General features: G+C 56.2%; 1 protein-coding gene across 4 annotated transcripts in view; it reads right to left on the minus strand.

Annotated features, from left to right (window-relative positions):
- Window positions 1–12,482, minus strand: part of ZBTB16 (zinc finger and BTB domain containing 16) — a 188,351-nt gene extending 175,869 nt beyond the window's left edge. For 2 of the 4 annotated variants that reach the window (XM_059707821.1, XM_059707822.1), the window contains exons 1-2: window positions 12,180–12,482; window positions 8,110–9,473 (exon numbers count right to left, since the gene is read on the minus strand). In XM_059707821.1, coding sequence (XP_059563804.1) covers window positions 8,110–9,383 — 1,274 coding nt within the window. In that variant the 5' untranslated portion in view covers window positions 9,384–9,473; window positions 12,180–12,482. Of the gene's footprint in view, window positions 1–8,109; window positions 9,474–12,174 lie in introns of all 4 variants that reach the window. The other 2 variants (XM_059707819.1, XM_059707820.1) reach the window with 2 other exon arrangements.
- Window positions 12,483–12,784: the final 302 nt, after the last annotated feature.

Here is a 12,784-nt window from a genome sequence, read left to right on the forward strand (position 1 = left end):
TTGCAGCCGCAGAGATAAACCTCACGTAGGCAAAACCCAACCATAGTTTTGCCAGAATGAGCCGGCAGAAGCAGCACACCGGGGCTTTTAAGGGGAAATGGTAGCAAGGGGGATTTCTGAGTAGGCTGGCATGGAGTAACAGCATGGAATTTTCATTTTTGTGAGTGGGTTTCTTTTTCTCTCCCGTTTTTGTTTTTTTGGGGTTTTTTCAGGCAGCACAAAAGGCCTCTATCTGGAGAAGCCGGTCTCGGTGTCAGTAAGAGACAGTGTAGAAGATGCAGGTCCTTGGGCCTCGCTGGCCCCGACCACCACACACCTGGACCCCGGGCAGAAGCAGCACGCTCACAGCTCCGCTCCGCGGCAGCCCCAAGAGGCAGCCAGGCCGGAGCAGGCCCAGCAGCGAGCCGCCTGGTCACTGGCTGCAGGGAGCGAGAGCCGGCCGTCCTGCATTCCCCTCCCCTTCTGATCCCAACAGGGGCCGAAGGGCCAAGCAGCGTGCGATGGAGAGAAGGGTGCGAGTGGAGCCAGAGGCCTGGGCACAAGCCCTGGTGCCACCCTTGCCTGTCTTACCATGGACAAGTCCACTAACCACTGTGCTTCCCTCTGCCCATCTGGGATGCAAAACTAATATCCACCTTAGAGGGTGCCTCTAGGGTTTGGGAAGATTCTGACGATGGATGGGCTTAGCACAGAACCTGATCTGTATCAAGCACTCAAAACAGCACTTGCTGAATTCACCCTTAGAACCCTGCTGCACGGGGGTGGGGAAAGGAAGGGCGCTCTGGAACGCGCCGCGCCCGCAGGCCGGACTGCCTCAGTGGGCGGTGCTGTGCCCCTCGTCTCTGCACGCCTGGCCATGCGGGCAGGCAACAGGACACGGCACCGTGAGCCGCCTGGGCACGGGGACCTGGGGATGCTGGAGTGTGGCCCAGCTAAATTTAAATGAGAACTGCAATGACTCATCAGGCCTCGGGTCAATGGGACAAAGAGTACCCCGGCCACCAAGGTACAAGAGATCAATTTCTGGGAGAAATGCCGGTCTCACTGTGTACCAGCCCCACACGGGGCCCGAGGCAGCAGTTTTCTTGGTGCTGAAGGAACCAACGCCTCTGGGGAAAGTAGGACCTGGACCAGCACAAACATGTCTTCCACCTTGCACCACCAGTGTCCCCTGCGTCACAACAACAATGGCAATAAAAACACAGCAGCAGCCCTGGTGGGTATGCTCAGTGGTTAGAGCATCGGCCTGCACACTGAAGGGTCATGGGTTTGAATGCCCTGTCATGGGCATGTACCTGGGTTTGCGGGTTCAATCACGGGCCCCAGTCACGGTGCATGCAGGAGGCAACCAATCGATGTGTCTCTCTCACATTGATGTTTCTCTCCTTCTCTCCCTCCCTCCCTTCCACTCTTTCTAAAAAAAAGCAATGGAAAAAATATCCTCGGGTGAGGATTTAAAAAACACACAAAATAATAGCAAACACATATGGAGCACTCACCCTGTGCCACATTCCTTGCACCTTACAAATATTTAGTAATTAGTCTTATAACTAACCAAGTGTTTGTCATTATTCCCATTTGACAAACAATCAAGCAGGCACAGAGAGGTTAGGTAAGGTAACCAGAGTCACATAGCTGGCAAATAGTGAAATTGGGGTCCTGAGCCAAAAATAGTCTCATTTGCTCAAAATATGCATTTACTCTGTATAAAATGTGGGGTGGCCTGGCTGTGGTGGCTCAGTGGTTGAGCGTCGACCTATGAACCAGGAGGTCACGGTTCGATTCCCGGTCAGGGCACAGGCCCGGTTGCGGGCTTGATCCCCAGTCATGCAGGAGGCAGCCAATCAATGATTCTCACTTATTATTGATGTTTCTGGCTCTTTCTCCCTCTCTCTTCCTCTCTAAAAATCAATAAAGATATTTTTTAAATAAATAAATAAAACGTGGGGTGGGAGGTGGGGCAGTGGGGATGCCGCAGTACATCTTTCTTTCTATCAGAATAACCGCCATCGCGTCAGGCTCTCACCGAACATGGCCAACACAGAACCTGGCTAAGAAAACCTCCGTTACCGTGGAAAACTCAGAAACCCTCCACTGGGCAAACGGAGACGCACCTGTATTTATTTAGCGGGACTCTGAAGTCTCACACTTGGGCTTTCCCTTGGACGTGTTTTAAAGTCATTAATTTACAAAACTGAAGTGATTGGAAATGTTTTTCTCCGGAATTAGCAACAAATCGACAAATTGTGAATGGGGTTTAATTTTAACAGTTTAGGATAATCACTATCTTAGATTCATAAATAGTGTCCTTAGAGCAAGCGGCAGGGAAAGTGTTGCTGAGCTAAAGCCGTCTCCCACTCCCCGCAGCTCGCGGCACCAGCAGCGGTGACAGCAAATCAAACTGGAACTTCTCACTGAGATGAAAGAGCATACAAGCTTCCTCCATGGGAAATAAAGTACATCATCTTCAAAATTTCCCAGCGTTCAGCCTCGATCCCAGGTGACTCAGTAACCCTAAGCAGGCTTCAGGGTGTAGAAACGACGTCAGAGCAGACAGACTCGGCTCTAAGTGGCCCCCTACGTTAGCTGGAATCCAGATCCAAACCAGAGCAGAAGTCAATGAACCAAGAGGACTTCATGGAGACGAAAGTGGGTATACAGGTGGTAAAAGAGCTACGTTTTAAAGCGCTCAGCAATCCAGAAACAGTTTGTCCAAGTGCCTAAGTTTACAAATGAAGAAATTAAAGCTCGGGATGAAAAAAAGACTGACAATGGTGACCAGAGTTAAAAAAACAAAATAATAAAATTAATTAATTAATTGATTGATTAAAATAAAATATAAAATAAAGGGCTGGCCCCCAAGGCCTGCCTCTCGGCAGCTGCAGACCCCCACACAGTCTCCTATCTGTACAACCAACGTCCTCTCCCAAAGACTGGATTTCCAGGAGCTCAGGAGGTTATAAACTTGAGCCATTCATCACCCCCAAAAAGATACTTCCTGGAAATAGAAATGGATTCAGAAAGGATTTGGGCAAATCTGTGAATGACAGAACAGCCATAAATAGATACTAAGAGGAGCTGGGCACCACCTGACCTTTAGGATTGACGTCAAGGAAGATAGCTGTAGCCTCCTATGGTGGCATCTCAGGGACAGGGTTGGCAACCGAAGACTAGGTCAGATGGAACTGGCCCAAACGGCATGCACATGTTCTTATATGGCCTGGCGTGGAGCACCCGGGGCTGTGCCTTAGGTGGGGCTGGTCCTATCCATTTATAGCTATGCAACCGTGGGCAAGTCACTTACTGGCTCCACGCTGGCTCGTTCTCCTCATCTGTGAACTGGAGCTACTAATGGCCCTCAATCCCTTATCCAAAACCCTGAGGTGCTTCAGAAACCCAATGGTTCAGATTCTACAAAGGCACTATGGGGCTGATCGTGTTTGCCCAGTCCCCGAGGAGCCTAAGGAAGCACTCTGTAATCAAACACATCAATATTTTTGCAGCAAAACAAATGAATATTCAAAATAGACAGGAAAAATACAGCCTCACATCAGTTCAGATGAGGCTTTGCCACTAAATGAGTTTGCTGCAAACTTCCAGAGAACCTATCCGCAGCTCGCAGAGTTCTTCAGACTTCATCATCACAGATACGGAATGATGATGGGCCTGCCTCCCCTTTGGGGAGGACTGAGGTTAAGAAACACAAAGTCAGTGAAGATGCTTTGCAAAGGATAAAGTGCTACTACTGGTAAAAGGCATTCATAACATTATTGCTGTTGCTGCCATTACCCCACAGCATACTCTTTTCCAAACAGAACCTGGTTTGGCCTCACAGGTGCCTAAAGCTGGTAGAATGATGCAAAGGGGCCAAGAGTTCAGGGCAACTTCTAACCTCCCCAAACTGGCCAAAACCAAGGTCAATGGCTATTGGCCCTCTCCATGGTCAACCACTGAAAACAGAGCAACTGGCCACCTGAGAGAGACCGAGGCAAAGGGCCAGGCAGAGCTCTGACATCTCAACTATATGGCTCAGGCACCCCAGAGCTGGGTCTAGGGAGCTGGCTGAGACCGTTCCTTCTGGTTCCTGAGCGTCTCTGCAGGAGCCAGGCAAGAGACCCTGCTCTGTGTGTGCAGGACACGCACGGTCGCTGGCCTGAGGGTTTGTCTGTAGAAGATCCAGCATCCTAGGAAGCCAGATCCCACGCTGATCCTGCAGCACTGAGTTCAGAAACATCTTACGACCAGGCTGTATGAGCCTGGGGGGGCTGAGGGCTATCACTGACGACTGTGTTCCCACTTAGGTGAACATACATATCACATACGTATGCACTCTGAGAATGAGAAGGTGCGTCTGCCCACGGGAGCCGGTCCCCAGAGCAGATCCAGACAAGCCTACGTGCAGCACTGCTCCAGCCTTTCAGAGGAGAAAGAGAAGGAAGACAGACTGAGCCTAGGGCAGTGATGGTGAACCTTTTGAACTCGGCGTGTCAGCATTTTGAAAAACCCTAACTTAACTCTGGTGCCGTGTCACATAGAGAAATTTTTTGATATTTGCAACCATAGTAAAACAAAGACTTACATTTTTGATATTTATTTTATATATTTAAATGCCATTTAAAAAAGAAGAATCAACCAAAAAAATGAGTTCGCGTGTCACCGGTTCGCCATCACTGGCCTAGAGAGAGATTCCAGTCTTCCAGAAGCTTACTGTGGCCCTCCCAACATCACCCTCCCTCCCTCAGTCGTATCTTCTATAATGTGGGCCTCCTGGGGAAGGCGTGGGGGCCCAGAGCTTGCTCCTCCGTCTGCCTGAGAATGCTGCCGATCAGGTCTTCTAACTGTTCCGACTTCCTTCTGGACCCTTAGGAAAGTCAGTCCCATTTGATTTACTCAGGTAGTGTCTTTGTCTGGCCTTTCCTTCCATCCAGGACTACATTTAACATTGTTTTTACACCTCGCCGTGCACTGTAGGGACCACAACTTCATTAGGTTTCATTCCAACTTTCTGTCATGCTAACAGGCTCCTCTCTCACCAGCTTGGGGCCCAGTCACGAGGAATCCTACTGATGGCATTCCATAACAAGCTCTCCTTCCTGCACCACTTCCCAGCAAGCTCCCCTTCCTTCCTCTCCATGCCCTTGTGCTCCCCAACAACTGCAAGGGACTTAACCTTTACCAACACTCTAGCCTATAGGCTTAAAAACAAAATGGGGGGGGGGGGGTAAGAGATCAACCAAAGGACTTGTATGCATGCACATGAGCATAACCAATGGACACCAACAGTAGGGGGGTGAGGGCATGTGCTGGGGGGTGGGAGCGGCTGGGGAGAGGTCAATGGGGGGGGAGACATGTAATACTTTAAACAATAAAGAATTTAAATTAAAATGTTTAAAAAGACTAAATAAATAAATAAAATAAAACCTGCCCAATTGGCATGGCTCAGTGGTTGAGCCTCAACCTGTGAACCAGGAGGTCACAGTTCGATTCCCGGCCAGGGCACACTCCCGGGTTGTGGGCTCCAATCCCAGCCAATTCAGTGATTCTCTCTCATCATGGATGTTTCTATCTCTCTCTCCCTCTCCCTTCCTCTCTGAAATCAATAAAAATATATTTAAAAATAAAGGAAATCTATCGCCTGTTATTTCACTATGTTCATCACTGTTATGTTATAGCCAATTCCGTCTCCTGATGTCAGAGTCTCCACTGATTGTTTTGTGTTGCTTCGCTGTTTTTGCTGGTAGCTGGGATGTGGGGAAGGAACAGGGAACAGTAGGAAGTAGGGAAGTAGCACCTTAATCCAGGTGCTCTGAGGGAGAGGGGGCGGGGGGGGGGGGGGGGGGTAAGGCCATCTGACCAGGAGCTGCAGGGCTGTCAGTCTTAGGAGGGCCGGGCTGCGCAGGAGCATTCTGTCTCCTCCTTGATTTCTCTAGACCCTCGTGGCTTTCCACCCTGGCACTGCCCCAGGCCCTGGTTTCCTGAGTTGCAGCAGCTTACTCTCCACCCTCAGTCAAAGCACATTCTCCATGCCAGCAGCCCACAGCGTGACACTAAGGGCCCAGGACCAGCGCCTCAGCACCCCAAGTCCCTGGGACAGGGCCACTCCCCACAACGCCCGCAGCCAGCACAGCCCCGGGACGGCCGCGCGGTAGACACTCGCACTGGAGCTCGGATCCAACGGGGTTAGGCAGACGTGAGACCAAACAAGACGGGGGGCAGAGGGTCAGTTCTTCACCTTCACAGTTATTGGGTACGGTCTCAGCTCTAGGGACTTCTAGCTACTACTTCATTAATTCAGCACCACACCCTGCTAACCACCTCCATTTTTAAAAGTAACCCAAGAAAAATAGTTTGTTAATAAATAAATAAAAAGTAACACAGGACTCAGAAAGGTTTCCTAAACTCCAGTTTCACCACCTCGCTCACTCCGGGGAGTATCGCACCGCCAGGCCCCAGCCCCTCCCAGGGGGACCGAGGGTCCCGCAGGACGGGAACTTGGAAGTCCTGGGCGGGTGGCCGCTTCCTAGCCCCCGCAGTCAAGAGAGGCAGCCGGCGAAGCGTTTCCTTCCCACCAGAGCCCACTTCTCACAGCACGACACTGAAATCGTTCACATCCGGAGAAGACGAGAAACCTACCTGGTCAGGTTTGAGGAGGGGGTTTCCTCTTGAGGAAAGTTTGAGCAAAAACAAACACGAACTCGGTCTACTTCTGAGCGGCACAAGCAGCGAGACACACCTTAGCGGTGGTTATTTTTCCGCACCCGCCGGAAAACTCGGCTAACGTTTAGCTCAGCAACACTTTCCACGAGGTCAGTAACCCTCAGAGCCACGATTAGGTCCCGTCACTGTCGGAGTCTGCCTCAGCTTGGGGTCATCAGACAAACCTCCAGACGCCCCCCTCTGCCCCACACCCCCTCAGTCACATCCCCTCCTACACTAATGAGAAACGGAGGAAAGGGGTAGACAGAAAGGGGTGCAAAAGTGGGGATCCCCCAAGAACAGACAAAGAGCAGGCAAAAGGGCACACAGGCAAATGTTATCACAATGACGACAGAAACTGGACTTCTCCATACCACTCATCAGAACCGGGGGTTGGAGGGTAAAATGATGGGCATGTCCGTATGACAGATGCAGGCAAACACCAGACGCTACTGATGAGGAATCTTCAGAACCCTCTGTGCTATGGGCACAATCCTCTTCAGGACTGAATGACTCCAAAAGGCAGCAAAGGGCTTTGGAGCTGAATTTGAATCCAGCTCTGCCTCCTACTTTCTCTGCGATCCTGGCAAAAGGTCTCTGTGTCTTCCCACGTGAAGGGAGCACATGGCCTGTCTCAGAGGGTCGTAACAAAGGCGTGACTCCACGGCAAGCACATCGTATTGGGGCAGACACGTCCTAAGCGCGCAATGGTTATTTCACAGAGAAGGGACAGAAGCCAGAGGAAGCCAACGCTGGCCCCAAGTCTCTCATACCCATCCTTCCCCCTTCATATGTAAATCGACTCCTTCTAAATGTGTTTCTGGAAACAGAATGGGAAGGGAGAGAGGAAGCCACGTTCCTGGTGATGAGCGTTCACCAGGAATGACGTTCGGACCGGCAGCTGCTCTCGAGCACTAAGCAGCGTCCGGCCCCTCCCCTCCTGTCCTCCTGAGCCACGGACAGACGGACGGACGGACGGCCTGCCTCGGCAGAGACCGCTGATGGGAACCGAGAACCTGAAACCTGGCGGCATGGCCAGATCCAGGCCGTGGGACACCTGCATCCTCAACCCCGCCTTTCCTTCTCCCTCCCTCCACGTTATCAGCCACTCCAGGCAAAAGAGAGCAGGTCCAACAGCAGAACAAGCAGATGGGAGCCCGAAAGCAGAAAGCGTCAAGAGCCTAGTAAGATCTGGGTCCGTGCGTTCCCCAACACGTAGGCAACACCCGCGGCCCCTCACCACACTTGGAAGGCATACCCCAGTCCCAAGACTTAGAAAGACGTGGGTTTTTTACAAATAGCAGGAAGGACAGGGGAGTCGGGCCCCAGGACACGGGAGCAGCCACGGATGAGGGCAGGCCGCCAGGACCAGAGGTTGGGGCCGGGTGACACTGGGGCTGGCGAGGGACCTACCTGTGCTGCTCCACAGCCTCGTTGTCAGGAAGATCCACCCCACACACGCTGCACGGCTCCCCGAGGGTCCGGCTCTCCGACTTCATGCCCACAGCCAGCTCACCCAGCTTGCTGAACAGCTCCCTCTGGATGAAGCCCTGCGGCAGCAGGCTCCCATAGGTGCTGAAGTCCATGGACACAGCCAGAGCAGGCTGCACCTGCACGTGGAGCCCGGAGGACACCGACGACGGCATGTTCAGCACAGAGTCAGCCTTGTGGTTGGGCAACACGGAGTAGACGCCCAGATGTTTCTCTGCGGTGGGCGCCAGGTGCTCCTGTCGGCCTGGGGGACCCTGGCCGGCCTCCGCGGGGGTTGGCAGCTGCTCGGCACTCTCTTCGCGCCCATAGTGCAGCTCCCTCGCACTGGTAATGACGCTGCTCCGAGTTGGGGTCCCGGGCCCCTCTTTGCCCCTTTCCTCAACCTTGTCCCCCAATCCGCCTGAAATGCTGGACTCGGCTGCCCCAGGGCTGTCCTGGCTGGGCACCTCGTCCACCTGCATCATCTCTGTCTTCACCTCAGCTACCCCAGGGAGCCGCCCAGCCCCAGCCAGAGTAGGTTCGTCAGGCCCTGCAGGGGGCTGAAGAGTTCCCTGCAGGAGAGACTGTCCTATGGTCATCAAACTGTCCACTGCGGCCTTGGTGGGACTCATGGCTGAAAGACCAAATGAGGTGGACATGGACGGGCTCTGGTCCGCCATGGGCCCAGGGAGGCTCTGCGCAGCCACGCCGGCATACCCACTCTCCTCGCTGGAATGCTTCGAGATGAAGATGTTCTTGAGGTACCGTGGCTTGCGGTCCTCTTCTTCCTCCGCCCCGCCGTCTGCCATGGTGGCCTCCGTGTCATTGTCGTCTGTGGCCTGGATGGTCTCCAGGATCTTCAGGCACTGCTCCTCCAGGTACTCGATCTCCAAGATCTCGGCGGCGTACAGCAGGTCATCCAGGTCCTCCGCCTTGGCCTGCAGCGTGGCCGTGTAGGCATACTCCAGGATCTGCTGGAAAGTCTTTGGCGAGAGGAAGTCCAGAGTGTAGTGCTGGCTGTTGCGGTGGAAGAGGATCTCAAACATCTTGCTGGTGCAGGCCAGCACGGTCCGGTGGGCATGGAACTCCTGGCTGTCCACCATGATGACCACGTCGCACAGCGTCCCGGCCAGCCGCATCTGGTTGGCCTTGCACAGGAGCCCCGAGGGGTGGCTGGGGTTCTGCAGCTGGATCATGCCCATCTTTGTCAGATCCATGGTGCTCCCCGCGGCTCAGGCATGAGGCTCTCTTTCCTTCCGGGCTCTGCGTGGTGGGGCGGGCTGGGTTTCGTGGGCCGAAGGTGAGGGCTAGAAGGGAGAACGGGGGAAGACGCAAAAGAGATGACAGAATAAAAGCTAGATTAGTCAGTGTCCCTAAAAGAATTCAAACAATACAACCCCACCCTCATTCAGCCAGCAAGAGCATCCTGGAGATTTTAACAGAGGGCAAGGGGCTTCCAAGAAATCTAGGAGTCTGCCTTTACAAACCCACCAATGAGAGCAAAGATAAATTTCTGCCATAACATATGCCTAATTCACTGATGAAGTAAAATGAAAATTACAATGGAGTCTTCAGAGCCCTGGTCTTAAATCTAAGCGTTGGGGGGGGGGGGGGGCTGTGCAAGGCCAACATGTTATGAGGAGGTGCCCAGCACTTGCTGAAAATCAGTAACAATTGAGCCACTTCCTTGGGTCAAATTAAGCCCTCAGTTTCACTCTCAGCCCCTGTGCAGCAAACTTCATCTTCAAAGTAACGTTTTTCTGACCCCTGCTTCACTGTGGTGGCCCCAGGAGCAAAGCCAAGCCTCGCTGGGGCTAGCAGCCTGCAGTCTGGCCCACAGACATCCAAGGGCAAGGGCTCTTCTTCAGGCCCATCCTAACACATGGGCGCACACTTATGTAAGATGCCACACTGACCCCTGCCCACGGGCCCAGGGGACAAGAGGACCTATAGAATGTAGGAGGGCAGGTCGGGGAGGGCCTCAGAAGAGAGGTCACGGGAAATATGGACCCTCACAGCCAGGAGTGCAATCTAGACATATGAACTCCCAGTGTGCCCCGCGGGCTCTCTGGAGTGGGCAAGTCCTGTGACCAGGAGCAGCAACTGCTGCTGGGCATGGCTCCCGGTGCTAGAAGTGACGCTGGCACCAGCATCTATGGTGCGAGTTACGACCGGTATGAAGGGAAGACAGGGCTGGGAGACAAAGGTCTACCCCACAGCAAGCTGTTCAGGATCAATAAGAGTCTCCCCGCCCCCCCAAACCGTTTAAAGACTTGGAAAGACCTCGCAGGCCCAGTAGCCTCCAGCCTCTGCCTTGCTGTGGTCAAGAAATGAACTGGGAGCAAAGCGGAGCAAGGGTTCTCCCTAAATCTCCCAACACCACTTGCTTCTGCCCCCAGAAGGAGCCCTCCGGGTTCCAGAGCCAAAAGCGGCCGCAGGTAGGGTAGCAGTACCTCTCATCAAGCCCGCTGGCTGCCCAGCCTGGGGTGGGGACTGAGGCCATTCATCCCCCCTATGGCTTTTCCACAGACTGCTTAGGGTTTTCCGAGAGCAATGCAACGAATGCAAGCTGGGCTACTGAATTCCTTCCCAAAAACAAGCTCCTTGGGTCCTAAGGGGAATCTGGGTGCCCTCAGTCAGCCGTGCCTGCGGCCCGCGGCTCAGCGCGGCGATCCTGGCGGCGCCGGCTGCAGCGCCCACCCCGGCGCAGCGGTGGAAAGCCGGCGCTCACCCGCCCGAGCTCTAGGGATCGACCGCGCTCTCACACACCCCGTTCCCAGCCACCCCCACGGAGACTTGGAGACGACTTCGGCAAACTTGGAGAAGCAACTTTTCCCGGGGATCCAGACGGCAGAAAGGAAGGCAGCCGGTCTAGGGACGAGGAAAAGCAAAAAGGGACCCGGACGAAAAGCTAGAGTCCGGGCGGACCGGGCGCCGGAGCAAGAGCCGGGAGGTGGACCGCCTCGCCGCCAAGGGGAAGCACAAAAGCCCCACCGAGAGTTGTGGGAGGGAAGGCAAGGAAGGATCGGCCGGCCCTCCCTCTCCGACCCAGGGCCGTGACCCCCGGGAGCGAAGGGCAGGATCCCCGGCCGCGAGCCGGCGCCGCCAGCAGCGGTGTGCCCGGCCCCGGCACGGTGCGCGCGTCCCGGGGAGCGGGCGAGGGAGTCCGCGCCGAGGACGTCTGAGCGCTCCCGCGGGTCCGCAGGCCGGGGAGACCGTGCGCGTTTCCACCGCCCGCGGGAGCGTCCCGGGGCCGAGAGGGCGAGCTGCGGGCGCGCCGGGTGGGAAAGGCGCCCGAACGCATCAGGTGCAGAGCCTGGCACCCACCAAGTGCGGCCGGGAGCGCACAGCCAGTTCCGGCGTCACGGCCAGTCCCGCTGGGCGCCGAGGGCCCGGAGCCCTGGGCGCTGCGGAGCTCCGCCACGGCCGCCCACCCTTCTAAAAAGAGGGGACCAAGTCTAACCAAGAAAGAAGGGCCCACCACGTTCTCCAAAGAGAAACAAAACCCAAGCGAGTCCCAGTCCTGCTCCCCTCCGCCCCCAGGTCCACTCCTCGGATCCTCCGGTGATAGCTTCCCAGCCGGCCGGCGAATAAACACAAATAAGCCACAACCCTCTCTCGCGCCCGCGCACCGGTCCGCATGCATATGAGCGCCCACCGCTCCCGGCACCCCCAAGCCTCGTGAACCCCAACCCTCCGCTCGCGCCCTCAGTCCCCGAAGACCGCTCGGCCGCCACCTCTCACCCCGACCGTGCCCTGGAGTGGAAAGGTTGGGGTGGCAGCTGTGTCCAAGCTGACAGCCGGGGCTCCCCCTTCTATCCGACCCCGACTGGCGGCGGCGGCGGCGGCGGCGGCGGCTGCAGCAGCAGGAAGGGAACCAGCCGAATAAAATCAGGCGCAAGCCCAGCGGCCGAGTGGCCGAAGCGAACGCGCCCCCCAGACCTCTGCAACCCCGGGCGCCTCGGCAGAGGCTTCCCCTGGGCAGCGCGCCCCTCCCCGGCCCCCCAGCTCACCGCGGCCGCGCCGGGCGCTGTGGGGTGGGCGTGCGTGCCTCCGGGGGTGTGCCAGTGTCGGGGAGCGGGGCTGCGGGAGAACTGTTGCTCTCCGTCTCACGGCGGCAGCGGCGGCGTCGCCCGGCAGTTCGCAGTACCCGCTCTCATCGCCCTCAACTCCTCTCTGCTGTGAGGTTAGCAAATCACCACCGGCTTCGGCGCCTCCGCCGCGTCCCACGTCAACGCCGAGCCCCCTCCCCTGCGAGGCCCCGGCGCCTCTCCATCTTTAGTGCTGGCGGCGGAGCCGGGCTCCCTGCCCACAGCTCCCCCCTCCCTCCCCCCTCCCGCTGTCCCCCGGCTCAGCCCGTCCCCACCCCCCACACACACCTCCCCCGCACTGGGCGCACGCTCTCGCCCCACCCCTTCCCTCCCCTCCCATCCCCTCCCTTCCGCGCACCGCGCTCCGGGCTTCGCCTGACATCTAGCTGCTGCTGGGGCGCCGGCGGCCGCCGTCACCGGCCAAGCGGGGAGGACAGCGCCAGGGGCTCGGAGCCCTTACCGGGGCGGTAGAGATGAGGTGCGGGGGCCAGCCCCGCCTTCAACCCCCGGGTTTTTCCTCCCCCCCC

Source organism: Myotis daubentonii, chromosome 9 (assembly GCF_963259705.1).
Source record: "Myotis daubentonii chromosome 9, mMyoDau2.1, whole genome shotgun sequence".
Lineage (NCBI taxonomy): Eukaryota > Metazoa > Chordata > Mammalia > Chiroptera > Vespertilionidae > Myotis > Myotis daubentonii.